The sequence below is a fragment of the Ochotona curzoniae genome, unplaced genomic scaffold (genome assembly GCF_017591425.1).
Source record: "Ochotona curzoniae isolate NIBS_2020 unplaced genomic scaffold, NIBS_Ocur_1.0 contig_2321, whole genome shotgun sequence".
NCBI classification, from domain to species: domain Eukaryota; kingdom Metazoa; phylum Chordata; class Mammalia; order Lagomorpha; family Ochotonidae; genus Ochotona; species Ochotona curzoniae.
In genome coordinates this window covers 23592202-23610620 of record NW_024465421.1, presented here as the reverse complement: position 1 = coordinate 23610620, position 18419 = coordinate 23592202, and the positions used below count along the sequence as shown (strand labels likewise).

The window sequence follows — 18419 nt, the reverse complement described above, 5'->3', positions numbered from 1 at the left end:
AAGTCCTTGAGTAGTTCACGGGTTGATGTTTAGGTGAGCAATCCACTGGGCACAGAGTGTGCACAGGTTGTGGGCTGCCAATCTCTGAGAAGGCTCTGCTTGGGTCCCAGAATTCCTCCAGAGCCACAGTCCTGCCAGCTCGTGGGCACCTGTGAGTCTGGGTACTGCACCCCGTGGAGAAGCCCTGAAACCAGCACTTCAAATGTGTGCTCCTCCTAGTATTTCTTCCATCACAAGCTTGAATTTGACGCCCAATTTCTATGTGTCCATGGTAATTAAAATCTGTTTATTTTCATTTTACTTGAAAGGTAGGGAGACAGAGGGAGAGATTGTCCACCTGGTGGTTTTGTTCCTGAGTACCTGCAACAGCCAACACCGGGTTCTCCGCGGCAGGGAGCCAAGAACCCCTGCACCAAGGATCCATGTTTGCCAAAAGCTGGATGCGGGACAGTGGTGGGCCTCAACTCCAGGTACCCCCAGATGGGAGAGGGGTGTCTCAAGTGGTATCTTAGCTGCTGTGTCAGTGGCCCACTCCTCTGTGCCCATTCAAACACAGCTGTTACCTCTGGACACCTGGTGCCAGGGGGTGGTCATGCCCCCCTGGGGTCCCTGGCAATGGAGACGAGAAGAGAGCAGGGTCATGTCAGGTGTGCCCCAAGCCCAGGCACCCCTTCCACCAGAGACACCAGCAGCAAGGCCTGGGGGATGGCATGTATGGAGCCACAGACAGACATCCCGATGCCACCCTGCTTATTGCCACAGGTGTAAAAACACAGATGGCCTAGTAGGAGGTGTTGGCTAAACTGAGGACCTCAGGGAAGGCTATCAGGAGGCACTGGCCAGGCTGAGGGTTGACCTCAAGAAAGCCTATCACCATTTGTCAGTAGCCACCGTGATCTTTAAGGACACATGACACAAAATGTATTCATGCCACAAACATTTCCCAAGTGTACTGCTGCAGAGGTGGTGTTTTCACTTCAAGGAGTGAGTGGTCCCCAGGGACATCGGGCGCCCTGGGACTGCTGTGATGTAAGTTCAGTGTCGCAAGTCTGGAGACAGGAATGACGTGTGATCCTGGAAGGTGGCAGCCCCGTTGTTGACTCAGGAAGCCAGGCCCAGCTACTCGCAGTTGGCCAGGAAGGGCACCAGAGGATCATGGAGAACTAAGTGGAAGAGAGGGACATGGATTGAAGTGCTGCTGAGCGGGGAATGAGCCAGAAAGAGCGGACCCAGCTCACGCTGCCATGCTCAGGGGACAGCCGAGTCCCCCACAGTGCACGTGGTGTTGCAAGGTGTATCCAGTTTGTCTCCTGGCATCGGTCTGGCTGCTGTGGGCATGTGGGAAATGAACTAGTGGATGGAAGACCTCTGTATCTCCCGCCTTTCAAATAAATTAGGTTCTTCAAAGTTTATTAAAGGAATGTGGGACCTGATGGATCATTTTGGATAGGCAGGTGTGTGGGACAGCTTTGGTCTCACTAACATGCTGGGAAATCCTTTCACATGGTTTTCTCCTTGGATCTCTCTCAAAGGCCCACAGCGGTGTGAATTTCTGTGTCCATAAGACCAGGGCAGGCCCGGGTGGAGATCTACTCACGCCAGGAAGTGTCACCTTGTTAGGACCCCACGGCTCTGGGGTTACCGGCAGGGGGTGGAAAGGTCCAGGTCCAGCAGGGGGCGTGGGATGCAGGCTACTGCCCACCAGCCTACCTGTGGCTGTAGCCTCAGTCCCACTGCCACCCGCTGGCTGCTCAGCACTTTGAGGCGCAGGGCAGGAGGGAGCGAGGCGGCACAGGTCCCAGGAGAAGTTACCATGGCTCCTGTAGCTCACGACGGGCTCCTGGGGAGGCCTTCCCCGTCATAAACACTCGCCAGCTAGCCAGGCCTGCCTCCCTCCCATGAAGTGTGGGCCTTCAGTGTATCTGTCTGCCCAGGTCACACAGCTGCTTGTCACTCCCAGGGCCACCCCCTGGGCACTAAGCTTGATTTCAGGGAACTCTTGGCTGCACAATCCCCCCTATCAGAGGGCCTCAACTGAGTCCTGGCTCCACTTCCAATCCCGGTTTCTGGCTGACACAGCAGATGGCAACCGAAACGCTCAGGCCTGCTACCCACGTGGAAGAGCTGGAGTCCCACATTCCAGGCCGTGGCCTGGCCACCTCCTGCCTACTGTGGATATTTGGGGAGTGAAGCAGAAAATGGAAACTCTTTTTTAAAGATTTATTTGTTATTTATTTGAAAGGCAGAATTACAGCACTGTCTACTATCTGTTCATTTCCCCGAATAGCCTGAACAGCACATCTGTGTCTGGCAGCGGCCCAAGTTCTGAGCCATCTTTCACTGCTTCCTCAGGCTCCCTATGGGAGGCTGGCACTGCAGGTGGGAGCTTTGCCCACCACGCCCTACTGCTAGTCCCTGGAAGATTTCCTCCTGGAGGTCTCTCTCTGCCTTTCAAACAAAATGGAATTCGGTAAATGAGGAGGAAGACAACAACGGCCCATGCCCGAGGTCCCCAGAGATCGTGGGCTCTGGGTGCCTGCAGACACCTGTCCACAGGTTACGCAGCATGCAGCCTGGGCTCGAGCCACTCTCATCCTGCCTGGACACCTGGGCCAGTGGGACACTGCGCTCACTGCACGTCAATAGTCTAGAGAGGACCCATCCCTGTACCTCACCCTGAGGTCCCTAAGGACCATTTCCACGCACACAGGCTGCCTACAGGCAGGGAGCAGGCCTCCCCTGGCAGAACAGGCAAGTGTGCTCCTCCTGGGGGGCAGGGCTGGCTGGTGGGAGTCCAACCTGGGTCAGATCTGCTACCATGAGCCAGCCTGGTTCACACGCCACCTGAGGCCAACGGTCGCCTTGGAAAGGGCTGGCACCATGCTGCTTCGGTCCTGTGGGTTGCTTGTCAGGGCAGCAGGACAACAGATTTGAGAGGCAACAGTGTCATTCTGCCTGTCAGATCAAGCAAGCGCGGGACTCAGACTTCTCTATTAGTTCATGAGCATGTGGGGTGAGGGGGCAGCTTCCCACCTGTTTCCCTTCCTCTTGTATCTCTAGGAGACAGACTTTCTAGAACAGTCTTTGTCTTCCGAAGTTTATAACAGGCATTCACAGGGGCTGGTGCCCTGGTATACTGGACTAAGCCTCCATCTGTGATGCTGGCATCCTATACAGGCACCAGTTCAAGGCCTGGCTGTCCCACTGCTGATCCAGCTCTCTGCTAACATGCCTGGGAACACAGAAGACTGCTCAAGTCCTTGGGCCCCTGCACCCAGCGTGGGAGACCCAGAAGAAGTTCCTGGTTCCTGCTTTGGACTGACCCAGCTCTGTGCCATTTGGGGAGTGAACCAGCAAAAGGAAGATCTCTTTCTGCTTCTCCTCCTCTTTAATTATGCCTTTCAAATAAAGATAAAATGTTAAAAAGTGCATCAGCTTTTGGGGAAAAAATGCAACAGTTCTTAGGCAGAGTGGAGGGCAAGCCCTTGCACAGTGCCTGGCCTGCACAGTCACCTGTCGGTTGACCCTTCAGGATCCCTCCAGCCCCTGTCATGTGCCCCGCACCAGACCAAACCCACATCTTCAGGGGCAAAACCTGCAAGCCCTGAGGGAGCAGCTTCTACTGTGTGTCATCCACCAGGAGGTGCAGAGGGCCGCTCACCCCAGCATCCATGGGGGAGGCGCCTGGGCTGCCCCTAGGAAGCAGCCAGGGGACAGGTGCCTGCACTGACCATGAGCACAGAACAAGCAGACCTGAGGACTCTGCCGGCTGCACCGGCGGCTCCCAGTCCCACCCGGGGGCCGGGGGGAGCGTCTCGGAAACTCACACCACTGAGGGCACAACGGAGGAGCCAGTGGAACACCTGGAGGCCTCCCTTCCCCTCATTCAGGAACCTGTGCCGAGGTGAAGCTGGCCGCCCTGGCCCTGCCTCGCCCCGGCCGGGGACGCCGGCGCCATGCCAGGCGCCGCCGCACCAAAGCCAGCGCCCTTCTGCGACAAGGCTGTCGGTCAGCCTCCTGGCCCCGCACAAAGGGCCCCTCAGGGCTTCAGTCCCCGGCAGCACAAGTTTCTGCGGCTGCTCCTGTCCGCAGTGAGGCGGACACACCCAAAGCTCCCCGAATCTGAACAGCCCGGCGGCGGGGGGCTGCGAGATGCAACCCGCAAAGACTCCGTGCGGGCTGGCGGGGCTGAGGTGTGCAAGGCTGCGGGAAAGGATCAGAGCGGGCAGAGCCGGCCGGGCGGGGAGGCGGCCCCGGAGCCGCGAGCCAGCCCGGGAGCGAGCGCGCGAACAGGGGTCCCGGCGGCACTCACCGACGCTCAGCGCCGGGGCGGCGGCCGGCACGCGCGCCTTTCGCAGCGTCCCTTCCCTCGGCACCCCTGGTTCCGCTCCAGCCCTTCGGAGGCTGCGACGGCCGGCGGGGACAGCTGCTAGGCCGCCCTGGCGGAGACGAGGCACCTGCCACCGGAGACCGGCCAGACGCGCGGGGCGGCGCCCTCTCCTGCAGGAGGCGGCCCGGCTCGCGCGTGCGCAGACCGTCGCCCCTGCAGGTGCACCGCCACCCCGGCGGGCTCAGCCCCGCGGGATCTGCGCCTGCGCAGTGCTGCGTGCCTGCTCGCCGTCCGACTGGGAGCGTGCTGCACGGCGCGTGCGCAGCCGGCCGCTCCTGCAGGCACACCGCTGCCGCCCGCCCACTCGGCCGCGCCTGCGCAGTGGCCGCGCCCGTGGCGTGTCCGGCAGGGGGCGCGCGGCCGGGTTCCCGCGTGAGGAAGGACGCGATTCCCGCACTGCCAAGAATCCTTTGGTCCATATGTTTTTCTGAGCAGTGGAAGCAGTCACTTCGGCACATTTGACATCTCTTGGTAGTTTTTCCATTTCCCTTTCCTCGCTGTCTTTCCTAGACCTCTTGTTTGGCCTGGCTCTTAATTCTCGTCACCTAGGACAGAGAGAAACCTTCTGGAAACCAGCCCTCATGGGGGCCTTGAGTTCAGGGAGGCCCGACACTATTAGTTATGGCCATGTGGTCAAGGGGGTCCCCAAGGTGAGGCCACCCCAGGCCGAGAGGGTCCCAGAGGGTCGGGGTATACTCAGGAGGGAATTCGGGGTCACCTCAGGCAGAAGGGTGGGAGGCGGGGGTCACCTCAGGGTTGAGAGTCCCAGAAGAGGGAATGGGGGGGGACACCTGCAAGTAGGATGGTCTGTAGTGGTCAGGGTCATGCCTTGAGAAGGAGGATGGGGCAGAGCCACCTCAGACAGGAGCGCCCCAGAGAGAGGAGCTGGGGGTCCCTTCAGGCAGGGAGGGGGCTCCTCCGAGGGGCTTGGGGAGTCGGGGTCCGGGGGCACGGGGCGGGCCGGGGGGCTCGCGGCCAACAGTCTCCGCGGCCGGACCGGTGGGCCGCTGGGCGCCCCATCCCGGGTGGTCTGTGTGCTCCGAGGGGCGCCGAGGCCCGGCGTCAGCTCCCCGGCTCCCGGCGTCAGCTCCTCGGCTCCCCGGCTCCCGGCGTCAGCTCCCCGGCTCCCGGCTCCCGGCTCCCGGCTCCCCTGCTCCCGGCGTCAGCTCCCCGGCTCCCGGCTCCCCGGCTCCCCGGCTCCCCGGCTCCCGGCTCCCGGCTCCCAGGCTCCCGGCCCCCGGCTCCCGGCTCCCGGCTCCCGGCTCCCGGCTCCCGGCTCCCCGGCTCCCGGCTCCCAGGCTCCCGGCTCCCGGCTCCCGGCTCCCGGCTCCCCGGCTCCCGGCTCCCGGCTCCCAGGCTCCCGGCCCCCGGCTCCCGGCTCCCGGCTCCCGGCTCCCCTGCTCCCGGCGTCAGCTCCCCGGCTCCCGGCTCCCCGGCTCCCCGGCTCCCGGCTCCCGGCTCCCAGGCTCCCGGCCCCCGGCTCCCGGCTCCCGGCTCCCGGCTCCCAGGCTCCCGGCTCCCGGCTCCCGGCTCCCCGGCTCCCGGCTCCCAGGCTCCCGGCTCCCGGCTCCCGGCTCCCGGCTCCCAGGCTCCCCGGCCGCGTCCCTGTATTCCTGACACCGCCTGGCTTCAGATACTGGTCCGGCGTCTTTGCTGGTGTACAGGTGTCGTCTTATCTTTGTGAACCTCAGTTTCCCTATCCCTGAAGTTGCAATGAGAACAGTAGTAATAATGAAAGCTTAGAGGTGTGTGTTTGAGGGTGGCTGTGTGTGGCGCGCTGCCTGGTGAGAGGGACGTGGCAGTGTAGCCTGTGAATCTGCTCGCTGGCTTTGCTCTTCATCTAACCCACCCCGCCCCGGCGTCCGTCGTGGCTAGACCCCTTCCTGGTCTGCAGTCTGCCGCAGGATTCCCTTAGAAGGGGGAGAGTGAAAGTAGACTAACAGTGGCAGAGTACAGATGCGGCGTCTTTTTTCTTAACTCTGCCAACATGCCCGCTGTTGGAATTATTATTATACTCATAAGCGTCGAGGCAAAGGAAGTGTGCCGTGCACAGATTCCAGACTGGGAATTGTTGCTTGTAAGGAGCTGGATGCTTTTGATGCTGTCCGACAGTCAATAAGAAGTCATCACATTGTGTTCGATGCCCACTGCTGACAAAAGTACCCAGCAGGGCCAGAGGCTGCCTCTCCAGCCGGAGGCTGGGTGTGTGCGTTGTGTGACAGTCACCCCGCAGGGCTGTAGCGGGACTTCAGGTCAGATGCTGGATCACCTTCACGTAGTAGAGATACTCAGATGTGCCAAAGAAACTGCCTGTTGAAGAATTCAAAGCACAAGACGAACCAGCTTTTTTGTGATGCCCACCATCCCCTTCCTTGAGTCTCTGTGGGCATGGATTAAATACACGTCTTAAGGTTTTCCTCTGCATTTGCACATGTATGAGAGGTACTTGAACACATCAGTGGAAAAGCAAAATGAAAGTCGTTTTATTTTGATGTAAAATTTTTTGAAATCCATGCCTATCTTTTTCATGTCATGCACGTCCATGAATGTTTTTTGTGTAACAGTTATTTGATTATGAAAAGCTGTTGCCCATGTACACGCATGCTGATGTGAACTGAAAATTCATGTTTACTTTTTAGCTTGACCTTCTAGTCAATCTTTAGCTTCATTGATTTTGACTGTGATGTGAAGAGATCCTTTCTTCTCTGGGTCATTTAAGAGCATAATTTGTCGGTGTGCATTTCTTACTTTTCCTTTATTGGCAGTTGGGCTTACACCTAAATATTAATGGTGCTTCTCATTTCATCATCTTGGGTTCAAGTCTACCTCTGTAACACCAGCACTGAAGGTGGATTTTAGAAGACTTTGGAAAACTTGTTTTGCTTGAGGTTCCATTTGCTTGATAGCTTGCGACATAGAAGGGCCTACAAATCCTGCAGCAGTAATGGTCAGTCCAACTGCTACCCTTGTACTGGCCATGGCTTGGGCTCAGTTCCCCTGCCTTCACTGGGAGCACACCATGTCCCAGGACAGAGGCCATGGCCACCAAGCAGATGCCCTTCCCAAAGCTAGGACCCGCCAGCAGCAAATGAAATTCTTTTAATTTTCAACTTAATTGAAATTGTTTTGATTCAATCATCCACGGACTTTTGACGTACCCTTATATAAATTGGCCTGTTGATATATGTAGCATTATTTCATGTTTTTCCCATAAATGGTATTCTGTAGATGTTATTTTGAAGTTTTCTTTTTAGCTGTGTAAGATGGATGGTTGTAACCCCGGCTCCGGGACAGAGGATTTTGCGTGGAGGGCGGGATTCCGGCTGGGAGGGGCCAGAGGGCTTTACAGGTGCGCTGCAGGTGTCTGCCTTGGGCTCCCTTGGTTTTTTTTCAAAGGGAATTTATTGCTGTTTATGTAATTTGATTTATTAGTTTCATTGTGGTTTCTGGGTCATAGCCAGGCTTATTAAAAGAACTAACCCTGAGGATATAAAAATATTACTCAGGTTGTCTTTCACTGCCTTCATAATTAAATTTTTATGTGTTTACACATTTATATATCTGGTATTATTTGCTGACATGAGCTAACCAATTTTCTTAATACTAAAACTATCATTATCGTTTCTCAATACAAAAACTAATCGTTAAAATTTCAGTTTGCATATATTAAACTCCATTCTTCGTGGTTATTTTTAGTTCTGTAAATTTTGACCGACACAGTATTATGTAACTACTACCACAACCAAATCCAGACACAACCCTCCGAAAGTTTACTTGTAATGTCTGCTTGTCGTCAGCCTTTCCTGCCACCTCCTAGCAACCACTGATTTCCTCCTGTAGTCCTACAGCTTTGTATTTTCCAGAATATTTCATAGACTAGATCATGTAGTCTTCGTAAACTAAGGTCATGGATAATGCCTTAAACCTATGAGGAAGGTAAAAGTAATTGTAGACCAATAGTATGTTCCTCCTCTAAAGGAGCAGAATTCATTGGAAGTAGCGTGTCAGCTTGTGATTTATTCCTAGATTGAGCACGTTTGTAGTAATTACAAGTTTTCTGTAATTGTGTCCAGATTCTTGTGAAAAAAAAAAGTTTTCACTTCTCTTGGGCAAAAGCTTAAGATTGGGATTGTTGAGTTGTATGATAAACATACGTTTAGCTTGATAAGAAACTGCTAAGTGTTGTCTATGGTGGAGAGCTTTTACATTCCCGTTGGCACCGTACTCTGTACCTTAAGCCAAAATTACTCATTAATTCTGATAGCCAAGGGGTGGTTTAAATATGCATATCTCTAGTGACTAATGATATTGAGTGTCTTTCTGTGACCTTGTTTGGATATATCCTTTTTGGTAAAACATCTTCAGAACTTTTTCTGAGTTTTAAAAAATTGGTTCTTCGCTTTCATGTTGTTGAGTTTTGACAATTCTGTATTGTGGTTTGACTTTGTCAGATAATTGTTTGTAAATATTTTTTGACAGTCAGAGGCTTGTCTTTGTTCCTTAAGGAGTATGTTTTACCAAGCAAAGGGTTTTAATTTTGGTCAATCCAGTTCACCATTTTTTCCTGTAAGCTGTGATGCTGTGTTTAAGGAATATTCACAGGGCCATTCTCATGCGTTTTCTTTAAGAAGTTTTATCATAGTGGTTAGTTTTGCATTTACGTCTGTCATCCATTTTTAATTACTTTTTTCTTTAAGATTTTTATATATATTGTTATTGGAAAGGCGTATTTTTTAAAGATTTATTTTTATTTTTATTGGAAAGGCAGACTTACAGAGAGAAGGAGAAAGAGAGAGGAAGGTGTTGTATTTGTTGTTTCACTCCCCAAGTGGCTGCAGTGGCTGGAGCAGAGGCAACCTGAAGCCAGGAGCCAGGAGCTTCTTCCGGGTCTCCCATGAAGGTACAGGGTCCAAGGCGTTGAGTCAGCCTCTGCTGCTTTCCCAGGCCACAAACAGGGAGCTAGGTCAGAAGTGGAGCAGGACATGAACTAATGCCCATATTGGATGCTGGCATTGCAAAATGTTTAGTTTGTTGAGCCACGGTGTTGACCCAATTAAAAAAAAAGCTTATATATGGGGCCTGTTGTGGTGTCTCAACAGACCAATCTTCCACTGGCAGTGCTGGCATCCCATATAGGCACTGGTTCTAATCCCAGCTACTCCACTTCTGATTCAGCTCCCTGCTAATGATTTGGGAAAGCAGCAGAGGATCGCCCAAGTACTTGGGATGCTGCACCTGCGTGGGAGACTTCGAAGAGGAAGAGGCTTCTGGCTTTGAATTGGTGCAGCTCTGGCCATTTTGGCCGTTTGGGGAGTGAATCAACGGATGGAGGATCTTCCTCTCTGCCTTTCCTCCTCTCTGTATATTTGACTTTGCAATAAAAATAAAATAAATCATAAAAAAGAATGCCTGAGTGCCTGGGCCTCTGCACTCATGTAGGCCTCAGTTAGCTCATAGCTACAAGATCCCGTAGTGTGCTTTTCAGGCTTTTCAAACTTTCTGCATCGGGAATTATGCTCATTCACATGTCTGTCCAACTTACAGAGCAGAGGTGATGTTAGCTGAGGCGAGGGAGACCAGAGAATAATGTGCATTTTGAGCAATGTGACTAGGTCAATCTGGTCATGTCAAGATTGAGATGAGGGACAAACACCATGTTATTGGAGGCTCAGCCTCCAGCTGCTCGTCCCATAGGGGCACCGTTCTGCACCGGGACCTAGAATAAATCTTAAAAAAAAAAAAAAAAAAGATTGAGATGCAATGCTGTAGGGATGGGTTAAGGCTCCAGGCTGGTAGTGAAGACTTTTGGAACCATCAGCATATGGCTGGATTGCAACCTGAGTGAGCGGGGTGAGGTCACCTCAGAGCTTCTGGAAGCGGGGAATCTGCGCAGACTGTGCCCTGGGCACTTGACGTTTGGTGGGCGAGGAAGGTGGAAGGGTTGGAGGCAAAGAACGCAGCAGCTGACTGAGGAAGCGTGGACAAGCAGAATGTTTGTCACACAAGTAGAAGGAATTTTAGAATGACAAGGTTTCCTTGTCATTACTGTCTCGTGTTATATTCCCCTCTTTGTTTCCTAGCTAGTGAGCTGAGCCCACCTCCTCACCTGAAAAAATGGCAGCGTTCAAGAAGTTAAAACTGCTTCTGTGGAAGAATTTCATCTTAAAGGTGGGTACAAGGGGCTGGGGGCCAGGCAGCTCCTCGGAAAGCACTGGATGCTCGAGGTGATTTGGCCTCTGGTGAATAGAGAGCTGTTTCCTGTGGTCAAAGCATGTTTCCATAGTACTTTTATCAGCCTGCATTTTGAAAGATGACATCGTTGTTGTTGATGTGCTGCAGGTGTTAGAAATGCTGACTGTAGATGCTTTGTAGCTACTTCTCCTTCTGGGCGCCCTCTACCCCTTCACCTGTTACACAAGGAAGCCGGAGACCTCAGGGTTCCCAGTAGAAGGGTGGTTTTCACTGGTGTTTGTATCTAACGTGTAACTTTTGTGTTTGTTCCAGAAGAGGAAGACCCTGGTCTCAATCCTTGAAATCTTGATGCCGTTTCTGTTCTCTGGAATCATACTGTATGTTCGTTGCAACAGTGTCGCAAGAAAAAGGCCTCCGTCTAACTACAGTGCCTTTGATATCAGCGTGCTGCCAGAATTCTTCTACAGTTACCCTCAGAAAGGTGTACTTCAGCTGGCCTACATCCCTTCCCAGAGTGAGACGCTGAGGACAATCACCGAGAGGGTGAGGCAGTCCTTCGATGTGGACTTGGAAGGTGAGACAGGGCAGGGAGGGACGGGGAGCAGTGTGAAGTTCAAAGTTGTCTTTTTTTCCCTATGGATTCTTGCGGTAATGATTCTGAGTCTGGGCTTTCCACACTCTCAAGTCCTGGAGTTAGAAGTTAGCAGATCCGTCCATGTGGCATTTTTAGTTTTTCAAGCAACACACTGGAGACATTTCTTTGCAGAACAATGTTAACTATTAAATGTTTGTTGTGTGTGTGTGTGTGTGTGTTTTAAAGATTTACCTATTTTTATTAGAAGGGCAGATTTACATAGAGAAGGAGTTAGAGAGAGACAGATTTTCCATCCGGTAGTTCACTTCCCAAGTGGCTGGCAGTGGCTGGAGCTGAGCTCCATCCAAAGTCAGGAGCCATGAGCTTCTTCCAGGTCTCCCACATGGGTGCAGGATCCCAAGGCTTTGGGCTGTCCTCAACTGCTTTCCCAGGTCACAGGCAGGGAGCTGGATGGGAAGTGAAACAGCCAGGATACAAACTAGCACACATACTTTTTTTAAATAAAGATTTACTTTATTTGTATTGGAAAGTCAGATATATACAGAGGAGGAGAGACAGAGAAGAAAATCTTTCATCCACTGATTCACTCCGCAAGTGAGCACAACACCCAGAGCTGAGCTGAACCAAAGCCAGGAGCCTCTTCTGGTCTTCCATGTGGGTGCAGGGTCCCAAGGCTTCGGGCCATCCTCCACTGCTTTCCCAGGCCACAGGCAGGGAGCTGGATGGGAAGTGGAGCTGCCGGGATCTTGGAAAGCTTGGCAGGATTTAGGTATTCTCCTACAGGTGCTCTGGCCTATCCTCCCGTGTGCCTGCGTGTAAGCCAGATGCAGACTTTTAAAAAATTACTACAATTATTATATGCGATTGTAAAAGGGGTCTAATAATATAAGAATGCTCCAGAAGGATCATGAAAAATAGAATTAAAGGATAAGTTTATTTTACTGAAAGAAATTTTGAAATTTGTGAATTTTCTTAATAATAAGCACTTACCATGAGCATATTGAAGTTCCTTTATGTGGCTATAAAGTAGAAAAGAAAATTCTCTTTTCCCACCTTAGCACCACTCAATGGGGACAATGTGTTGAAAGGGCCTCCCTGAAATCCTGGAATACTGTTCTGATTTAGTTACCTTGGGAGGGATTACCACATTAAAAAACCAAAAAACACAGAAAGATCTTCACTAGAAAACTGATAAGAGAGTTGAGATATGAAAGTTGCTGAACAAGCACTTTGAAATGGAAAGGTGTGAACCTGGCACATTGGCCCAGCGGAAAAAGTCCTCACCTTGAGCACACCAGGATCCCATATGGGCGCCAGTTCTAATCCCAGCAGCTCCACTTCCCATCCAGCTCCCTGCCTGTGGCCTGGGAAAGCAGTGGAGGATGGCCCAAAGCCTTGGGACCCTGCACCTGCATGGGAGACCCGAAGTTCCTGGCTCCTGGCTTCAGATCAGCGTAGCACTGGCCGTTGGGATCACTTGGGGAGTGAATCATCGGATGGAAGATCTTTCTCTCTGTCTCTCCTCCTCTCTGTATATCTGATTTTGCAATAAAAAATAAATATAAAAAAAAAAAGAAATGGAAAAGTGTTAGGTTTCAGGGGTAAAGGGCTCTCCAGGCTCTTGGGGTCGGGAAGCCCTCAGGTGACCAGGCCTTGAAGAGCTTAAAGTCCGCAAGCCAGACTGAAGTGCCTTGGAGACGGGGCTCGAGAGCTGGGAGCAGCAACGTTATCGAGAGCCTCGAGCCTTGTTAAAACACTTTTATTTCTTCTTAATGCAAAAGGCTGTCCATCAAACAGATTTTAGGGGGAAAAAGTTATGCAGTTTAATTTATTATTTATTTGAGATCCACAGAGAGAGTGCTGCCACCTCTGGTTCACTTCTCAGATGCTCCCAACAGTCAGGGCTGGCCTGGCAGGAGCAGGACACAGTCCGAGTCTGCCACAGGGACCCCAGGGACCCCAGAGGCCCCATTTTTGGAGAAACGGCTGCTGCTCCTCCTCAGGATGTGCACCCAACAGAGAGCTGGAGTCCGAGGCTGAAGTCTAGCCCTTCAGCGTGGGGTGCAGGTCTCTAAACTACCACTTGGGGCACCTACTCCTGTTGCATGTTCTGTAAGACATAGCTCTGGAACTGTAACTAGACTACCACTTGGGGCACCTACTCCTGTTGCATGTTCTGTAAGACATAGCTCTGGAACTGTAACTAGACTACCACTTGGGGCACCTACTCCTGTTGCATGTTCTGTAAGACATAGCTCTGGAACTGTAACTAGACTACCACTTGGGGCACCTACTCCTGTTGCATGTTCTGTAAGACATAGCTCTGGAACTGTAACTAGACTACCACTTGGGGCACCTACTCCTGTTGCATGTTCTGTAAGACATAGCTCTGGAACTGTAACTAGACTACCACTTGGGGCACCTACTCCTGTTGCATGTTCTGTAAGACATAGCTCTGGAACTGTAACTAGACTACCACTTGGGGCACCTACTCCTGTTGCATGTTCTGTAAGACATAGCTCTGGAACTGTAACTAGACTACCACTTGGGGCACCTACTCCTGTTGCATGTTCTGTAAGACATAGCTCTGGAACTGTAACTAGACTACCACTTGGGGCACCTACTCCTGTTGCATGTTCTGTAAGACATAGCTCTGCAACTGTAACTAGGAGGAAGTAGTATCTAAAAATTTAGGAGGACAAAGATGAACAAGGGAAATGGAGAGACACAGCAGGATTAAAGATGGGTTTTGGGGTTGCAAGTGATGAGTCAAGGACTGGGTATTTGGTGTCAGCGCCTGGGACGCCCCAATCCACGCTGCCTCATTTATTTTCAGTTCCACGTCCATGTGGGTTCTGGGAGCACGTGAGTTGTCTTCTGCTTTCTTAGGCACATTAACTGACTAGATCAGAAGAGGGTCAGCTAGGGCTCCATGCAGGGCTCACATCACAGTGCTGGCATCACAGATGGCAGGCTAATCCTGTGTCACACAGCTAGCCTCTACATTACCTTTCAAAGATTACTTATTTTAATCATTGTTTTTAGTTTTTATTTCTCTATTTGAGAGACACAGAGGTGAGGGGGAGGGAGGAAGAGAGATTTTTCCCATGCACAGGTTTACTCCCTCAATGCCTGCTGCAGCTGGACAGCCCAGGCCACAGGCAGGAGCCCAGGGGAGGAGCGGCCTGCCTTCTCCCAGTGTGCACATCTGCAGGATAAAGGCACAGTGGCCAAGGTTTAAACCTACACACTCCACTGTGGGAACCCAGGCGGCAGTTTAAAGCCTGTGCCAAATGCCTACTTCTAAGCAGTTTTAGACAAAAAGAGGATTTCTGTCTGCTGGTTCACACTCCCAGTGGCTGCAGTGGACAAGCCAGGCACAAGAAACTTCATCTGGGTCTCCCCCACAGACACAGGGGCCCAAGCACTTGGCTATGTTGCTCTGCCTCCCGGGTCGTTATCAGAGGTCTGGATCAGAAGTGGAGCAGCTGGGACACCAGTGAACCTCCACATGGGATGCTGACGTCAGAATTGGTGGCTTCACCAGCTGTGCCACGATGCCCCTGAGCTCAGTGTTGAAGGAAAAGAAACCACAAAGCTTTTTCTGTGTTTCAAACCTATGTGAAGTGGGACTTAAATTCTTTTCTTCCTTCACGTGACTTCCTTAACTGCAGTTCCTGGGAGCCTGGACTTCCCAGTTGGAGTTCTGTCTCTCAGCCTGTGCGCCTTCCCCTCTGTTGACTCACACCCTCTCTCCTGCTGTGAGTGCAGGGTAAGCTGGGTGACTGAGTGCAGGAGTGAGCTGGCACTTCCCGGGCAGAGAGCAAGCATTGGAGCAGGTTTGATTTCGGACTAACCGCACACGAATCAGATTTTTCTCTGTAGTTCTAGGTTTCTCTTCGGTGCCTGTGTTTGAAAATTTCATAATTAAGGAACAAAAGGCTTTCTACATTTTGACAGGAATCGTTTTTGACCATAGATTCATTAACAGCAGCGAACCTTTGCCACTTGTGGTAAGAACATGTTACTGCTAACAGTCTCCTTGAGACACCCACCATTGCTGTCCATGCATCTGACACGTCCCCCCGTTTCCCTTTGCGGCGCTTCAGCCATCTCACTTCCAGAGGGGATAAGAGGATGGGCCCCTGTTGTGGCTTATAGCCTACACTAGTTTTCAGAGTCTTGACAAGAACAAGCATCCATCATGAGAGATCAGGACTCCGACACCTGTCTTGTCTAAGTCTGGACTCTACAACGCACTAGCTGTGCAACCCTGGAGAAGTTATAGCTCTGAGCCTCAGTGTCCACAGTGGGGTGCTATGGTGGGTGTTTTTCCCCAGCTGATGGAGCTGTTAGGAGGAGCAAAAGAGCTTATGCCTATAAAAATACTTAGAGGAATTTTCCAGAGAAATTAGTTCTTGTGGTCATTATTACTAACGTCACAGACTTCAAAGATAGCGGATCTCGGTGTTTATTCAAAGAAAAATCAGAACCCAAGAATATTTGATTTATGTTTGGAGATGAGAAAACCCCTCGCACATAGTTTTTGTACTGTGTAGATGATCTATTTTTTTTAGTATTTATTTTCCTAAGTTTTATTAGAAGGGCAGATTCACAGAGAGAAGGAGAGGCAGAAAGATCTTCTGTCTGCTGCTTCATTCCCTAAATGGCCACAACGACCAGAGCTGAGCTAATCCAAAGCCAGAAGCCAGGAGCTTGTTTTGGGTCTCCAACACGGGTACAAGATCCCAAGGTTTTCTGCCATACTCGACTGCTTTCCCAGTCCATAAGCAGGATGCTGGACGGGAAGTAGAGCAGCTGGGACATGAAACAGTGCCCACATGGGATCCCGGCAGTTGCAGGGAGAGAATTTAGCCACGGAGCCATCACGCCGCTGTGTTGGTCTGATGATTACTTGTGAGAATTTGGATGTAATGTGGGTAGGTGAAGAAAGAGGTTAATAGAATAGACACCAATATTTTTCAAGGACTTAATAATGCCTGGCCCACTGTAGGGACTGTCTCATTTACTTCTACGACAGTCTGAGGCAAGTGCTGTTGTTATTATCCCCAGTTCATTGAAGGGCAAATAGAGGCACAAAGATAAAGTTAACTTTGCCAAGGTGACATGGGACTCCAGTGGGCAGTTATGGGCTTAGACAGGTTGTTTGGATGCAGAGTCCCAGCTGTCGTTTGCTGCAGCTCTCCGTGCCTCATCCCAGATCTCATCCCTGCAGCTGTCTCTCCTGCGGCTTTCTCAGAACAGTCACAGGAAGAATCCCCCAACATGGCCCCTGCCAGTGTAAGCCCTGACCCAGGCACGGCTCTGCTGTGCTTTAGGATCGCTGCATCCCAGGACCTTGGGATGGAATGAGCCTCTCCTTCTTCTTCATAGGTGAAGTACACCTTGCGCTTCAGTTACATCCAGAGGAATTTGTTACCAGTCAAGAATTTGTTTGTTTTGCGTGATAACCCTGAAGGCTGGTGTACATCCTTCCTTTATCCTCCAAACCCACGCCAAGAACCAAGGGCATTCACGCAGGAAGATGGAGGAAACCCTGGTAAGGGCCCCTGCCCCTTTATCCCACCACTTGGTCCGGCTGCGTGTCTCTGCTGATATTCTGTTGTTGTTTTTCCTGCCTGGGTACTTGCTGAACTCATGTTTCACAGGAGGCTGAAGAAATAGCATTTCCAAAAGTGACCTTCAGTAAAACACTTGTGCTATGAAGTGAGCTAAAGTAGATCTGACTGTAAAAATTTTGCTTGAAGGAAGGGTAGGAGCGTTCTACAGGAACAAAAACTATGAACCCCTTCTCTAGGCTAATGTGTATAGGAACTTCTGTTTATAGAAAAGTATATGACGAACAGGTGGTTAGCTTAGTGGTTAAAATGTCATTTGTGATGCCCACGACCTGTGTCAGCGGTCTAGGGTTCACGTCTCTACCCTCTGGTGGGCTCACTCACTGGTGGGTTCCAGTTTCCTGAAATTTACACCAACGTTTGGGCCTCTGCCACCAATGGGTGAGACCAGAAGAAGCTCCTGGCTCTTTGCTCCTGACCCAGCCCTGGTCATTGCAGCCATCTGGGGAGTGAACCAGCAGGTAGAAAGTATCTTTCTTTCTCTTCCTGTCTCCCTCCCTTCCTCTCTCTCTCTCTCTCTAACTCTGGATTTCAAATAAATCAACAGAAAAAGCATTGAAAAAGAACTCCGTTTGTTGAGAAATGTACTGATGGGCCAGTGTTGGTGTACTGGGTTAAGCTATTCCTAGAATGTTGGCATCCCATGTGAGTGCCGGTTTGAGTCCTGGCTACTCTAATTCCAGCTCCATATTCATGTGTCTGGGAAGGCAGCAGAAGATCATCCAAGTGCCTGGGTTCCTTCCCAATGGGACACCCAAACACAGCCCCAGGCTCTTGTACTCAGCTCAGGCTGCTGTGACCATTTAGAAATGAACCAGTCTCTGTCTCCCCTGCTTACCATCATAACACACATACACAAACACACACACATGTGCACAGACATGCACACACATACACAGATTGTAACTGCCTTTAGATCAACTAAGCTCCAGCAGTTGTGGACATTTGGGGAGTGAACCAACATATGTTCTCTTTCTGTATCGCTTTCTCCCAATAGAGAATATAGATTTAGAATAGATTTAGAGAATATAGAATATAGATTGAGAATATAGAACATATATTTACTCTGTCAAATAAAAATCCACTTACCCAGAGGGTTGGGATTTCTCCATGAAGGGAAATGGGATTTCCATTGTCCAGTGCGGTCCTGAGTCATAAACTGGCCCTAGGACATGGAGTGGTCCTGGACATGGAGTGCGGTCCTGGACATGGAGTGCGGTCCTGGACATGGAGTGTGGTCCTGGACATGGAATGATTCTGGCACATGGAGTTGGTCTCAAGGCCGGTGCTCTGGCCTCTTTCATGCTGTCCCGTAGAATAGCTGTTCCTTCTGCTCCTGCATCCTTCTCTGAATGTGAAAGATAGGCTTGACCATGGTTCTCTCGCAGCAGCCCCTTCCCTGCCATGGACAGGGGTCTGGATGGATCTGACGGAGCAGACACCTGTGTGTGTCAGGGGCATGCGTCCTGCATCGCTGCTGCCCTCTATTGTGGCTTCTGGAGAAGCAGAGGCTCAGCACCAGGCATAGCTGCTCCTCTGTCCTCTACAGTGAGGGTCCTATGCCTGACTGAACATCCCTAAGTTCATCTTCTCATGACAGACA

The 18419-nt window shown here is 51.2% G+C and overlaps 2 protein-coding genes and 1 pseudogene across 6 annotated transcripts in view; 1 reads left to right on the top strand and 2 right to left on the bottom strand.

Moving 5' to 3' along the window:
• Positions 1-4444, bottom strand: part of LOC121151742 (phospholipid-transporting ATPase ABCA3) — a 32856-nt gene extending 28412 nt beyond the window's left edge. For 3 of the 5 annotated variants that reach the window (XM_040973516.1, XM_040973519.1, XM_040973520.1), the window contains exon 1: positions 2818-3211. The gene's annotated coding sequence lies outside the window, so the exon portion shown is untranslated. Of the gene's footprint in view, positions 1-2817; positions 3212-4312 lie in introns of those variants that run through there. The other 2 variants (XM_040973517.1, XM_040973518.1) reach the window with 2 other exon arrangements.
• A 2574-nt stretch (positions 4445-7018) lies between these two features.
• Positions 7019-7369, bottom strand: LOC121151766 (annotated as a pseudogene).
• A 3105-nt stretch (positions 7370-10474) lies between these two features.
• The window catches only part of LOC121151897 (ATP-binding cassette sub-family A member 17-like), a 56108-nt gene continuing 48163 nt past the window's right edge, over positions 10475-18419 (top strand). Inside the window, exons 1-4 of the mRNA XM_040973750.1 lie at positions 10475-10558; positions 10895-11156; positions 15063-15190; positions 16572-16737. Of these exons, the coding sequence (XP_040829684.1) occupies positions 10505-10558; positions 10895-11156; positions 15063-15190; positions 16572-16737 (610 nt within the window). The 5' untranslated portion in view covers positions 10475-10504. The remainder of the gene's footprint in view (positions 10559-10894; positions 11157-15062; positions 15191-16571; positions 16738-18419) is intronic.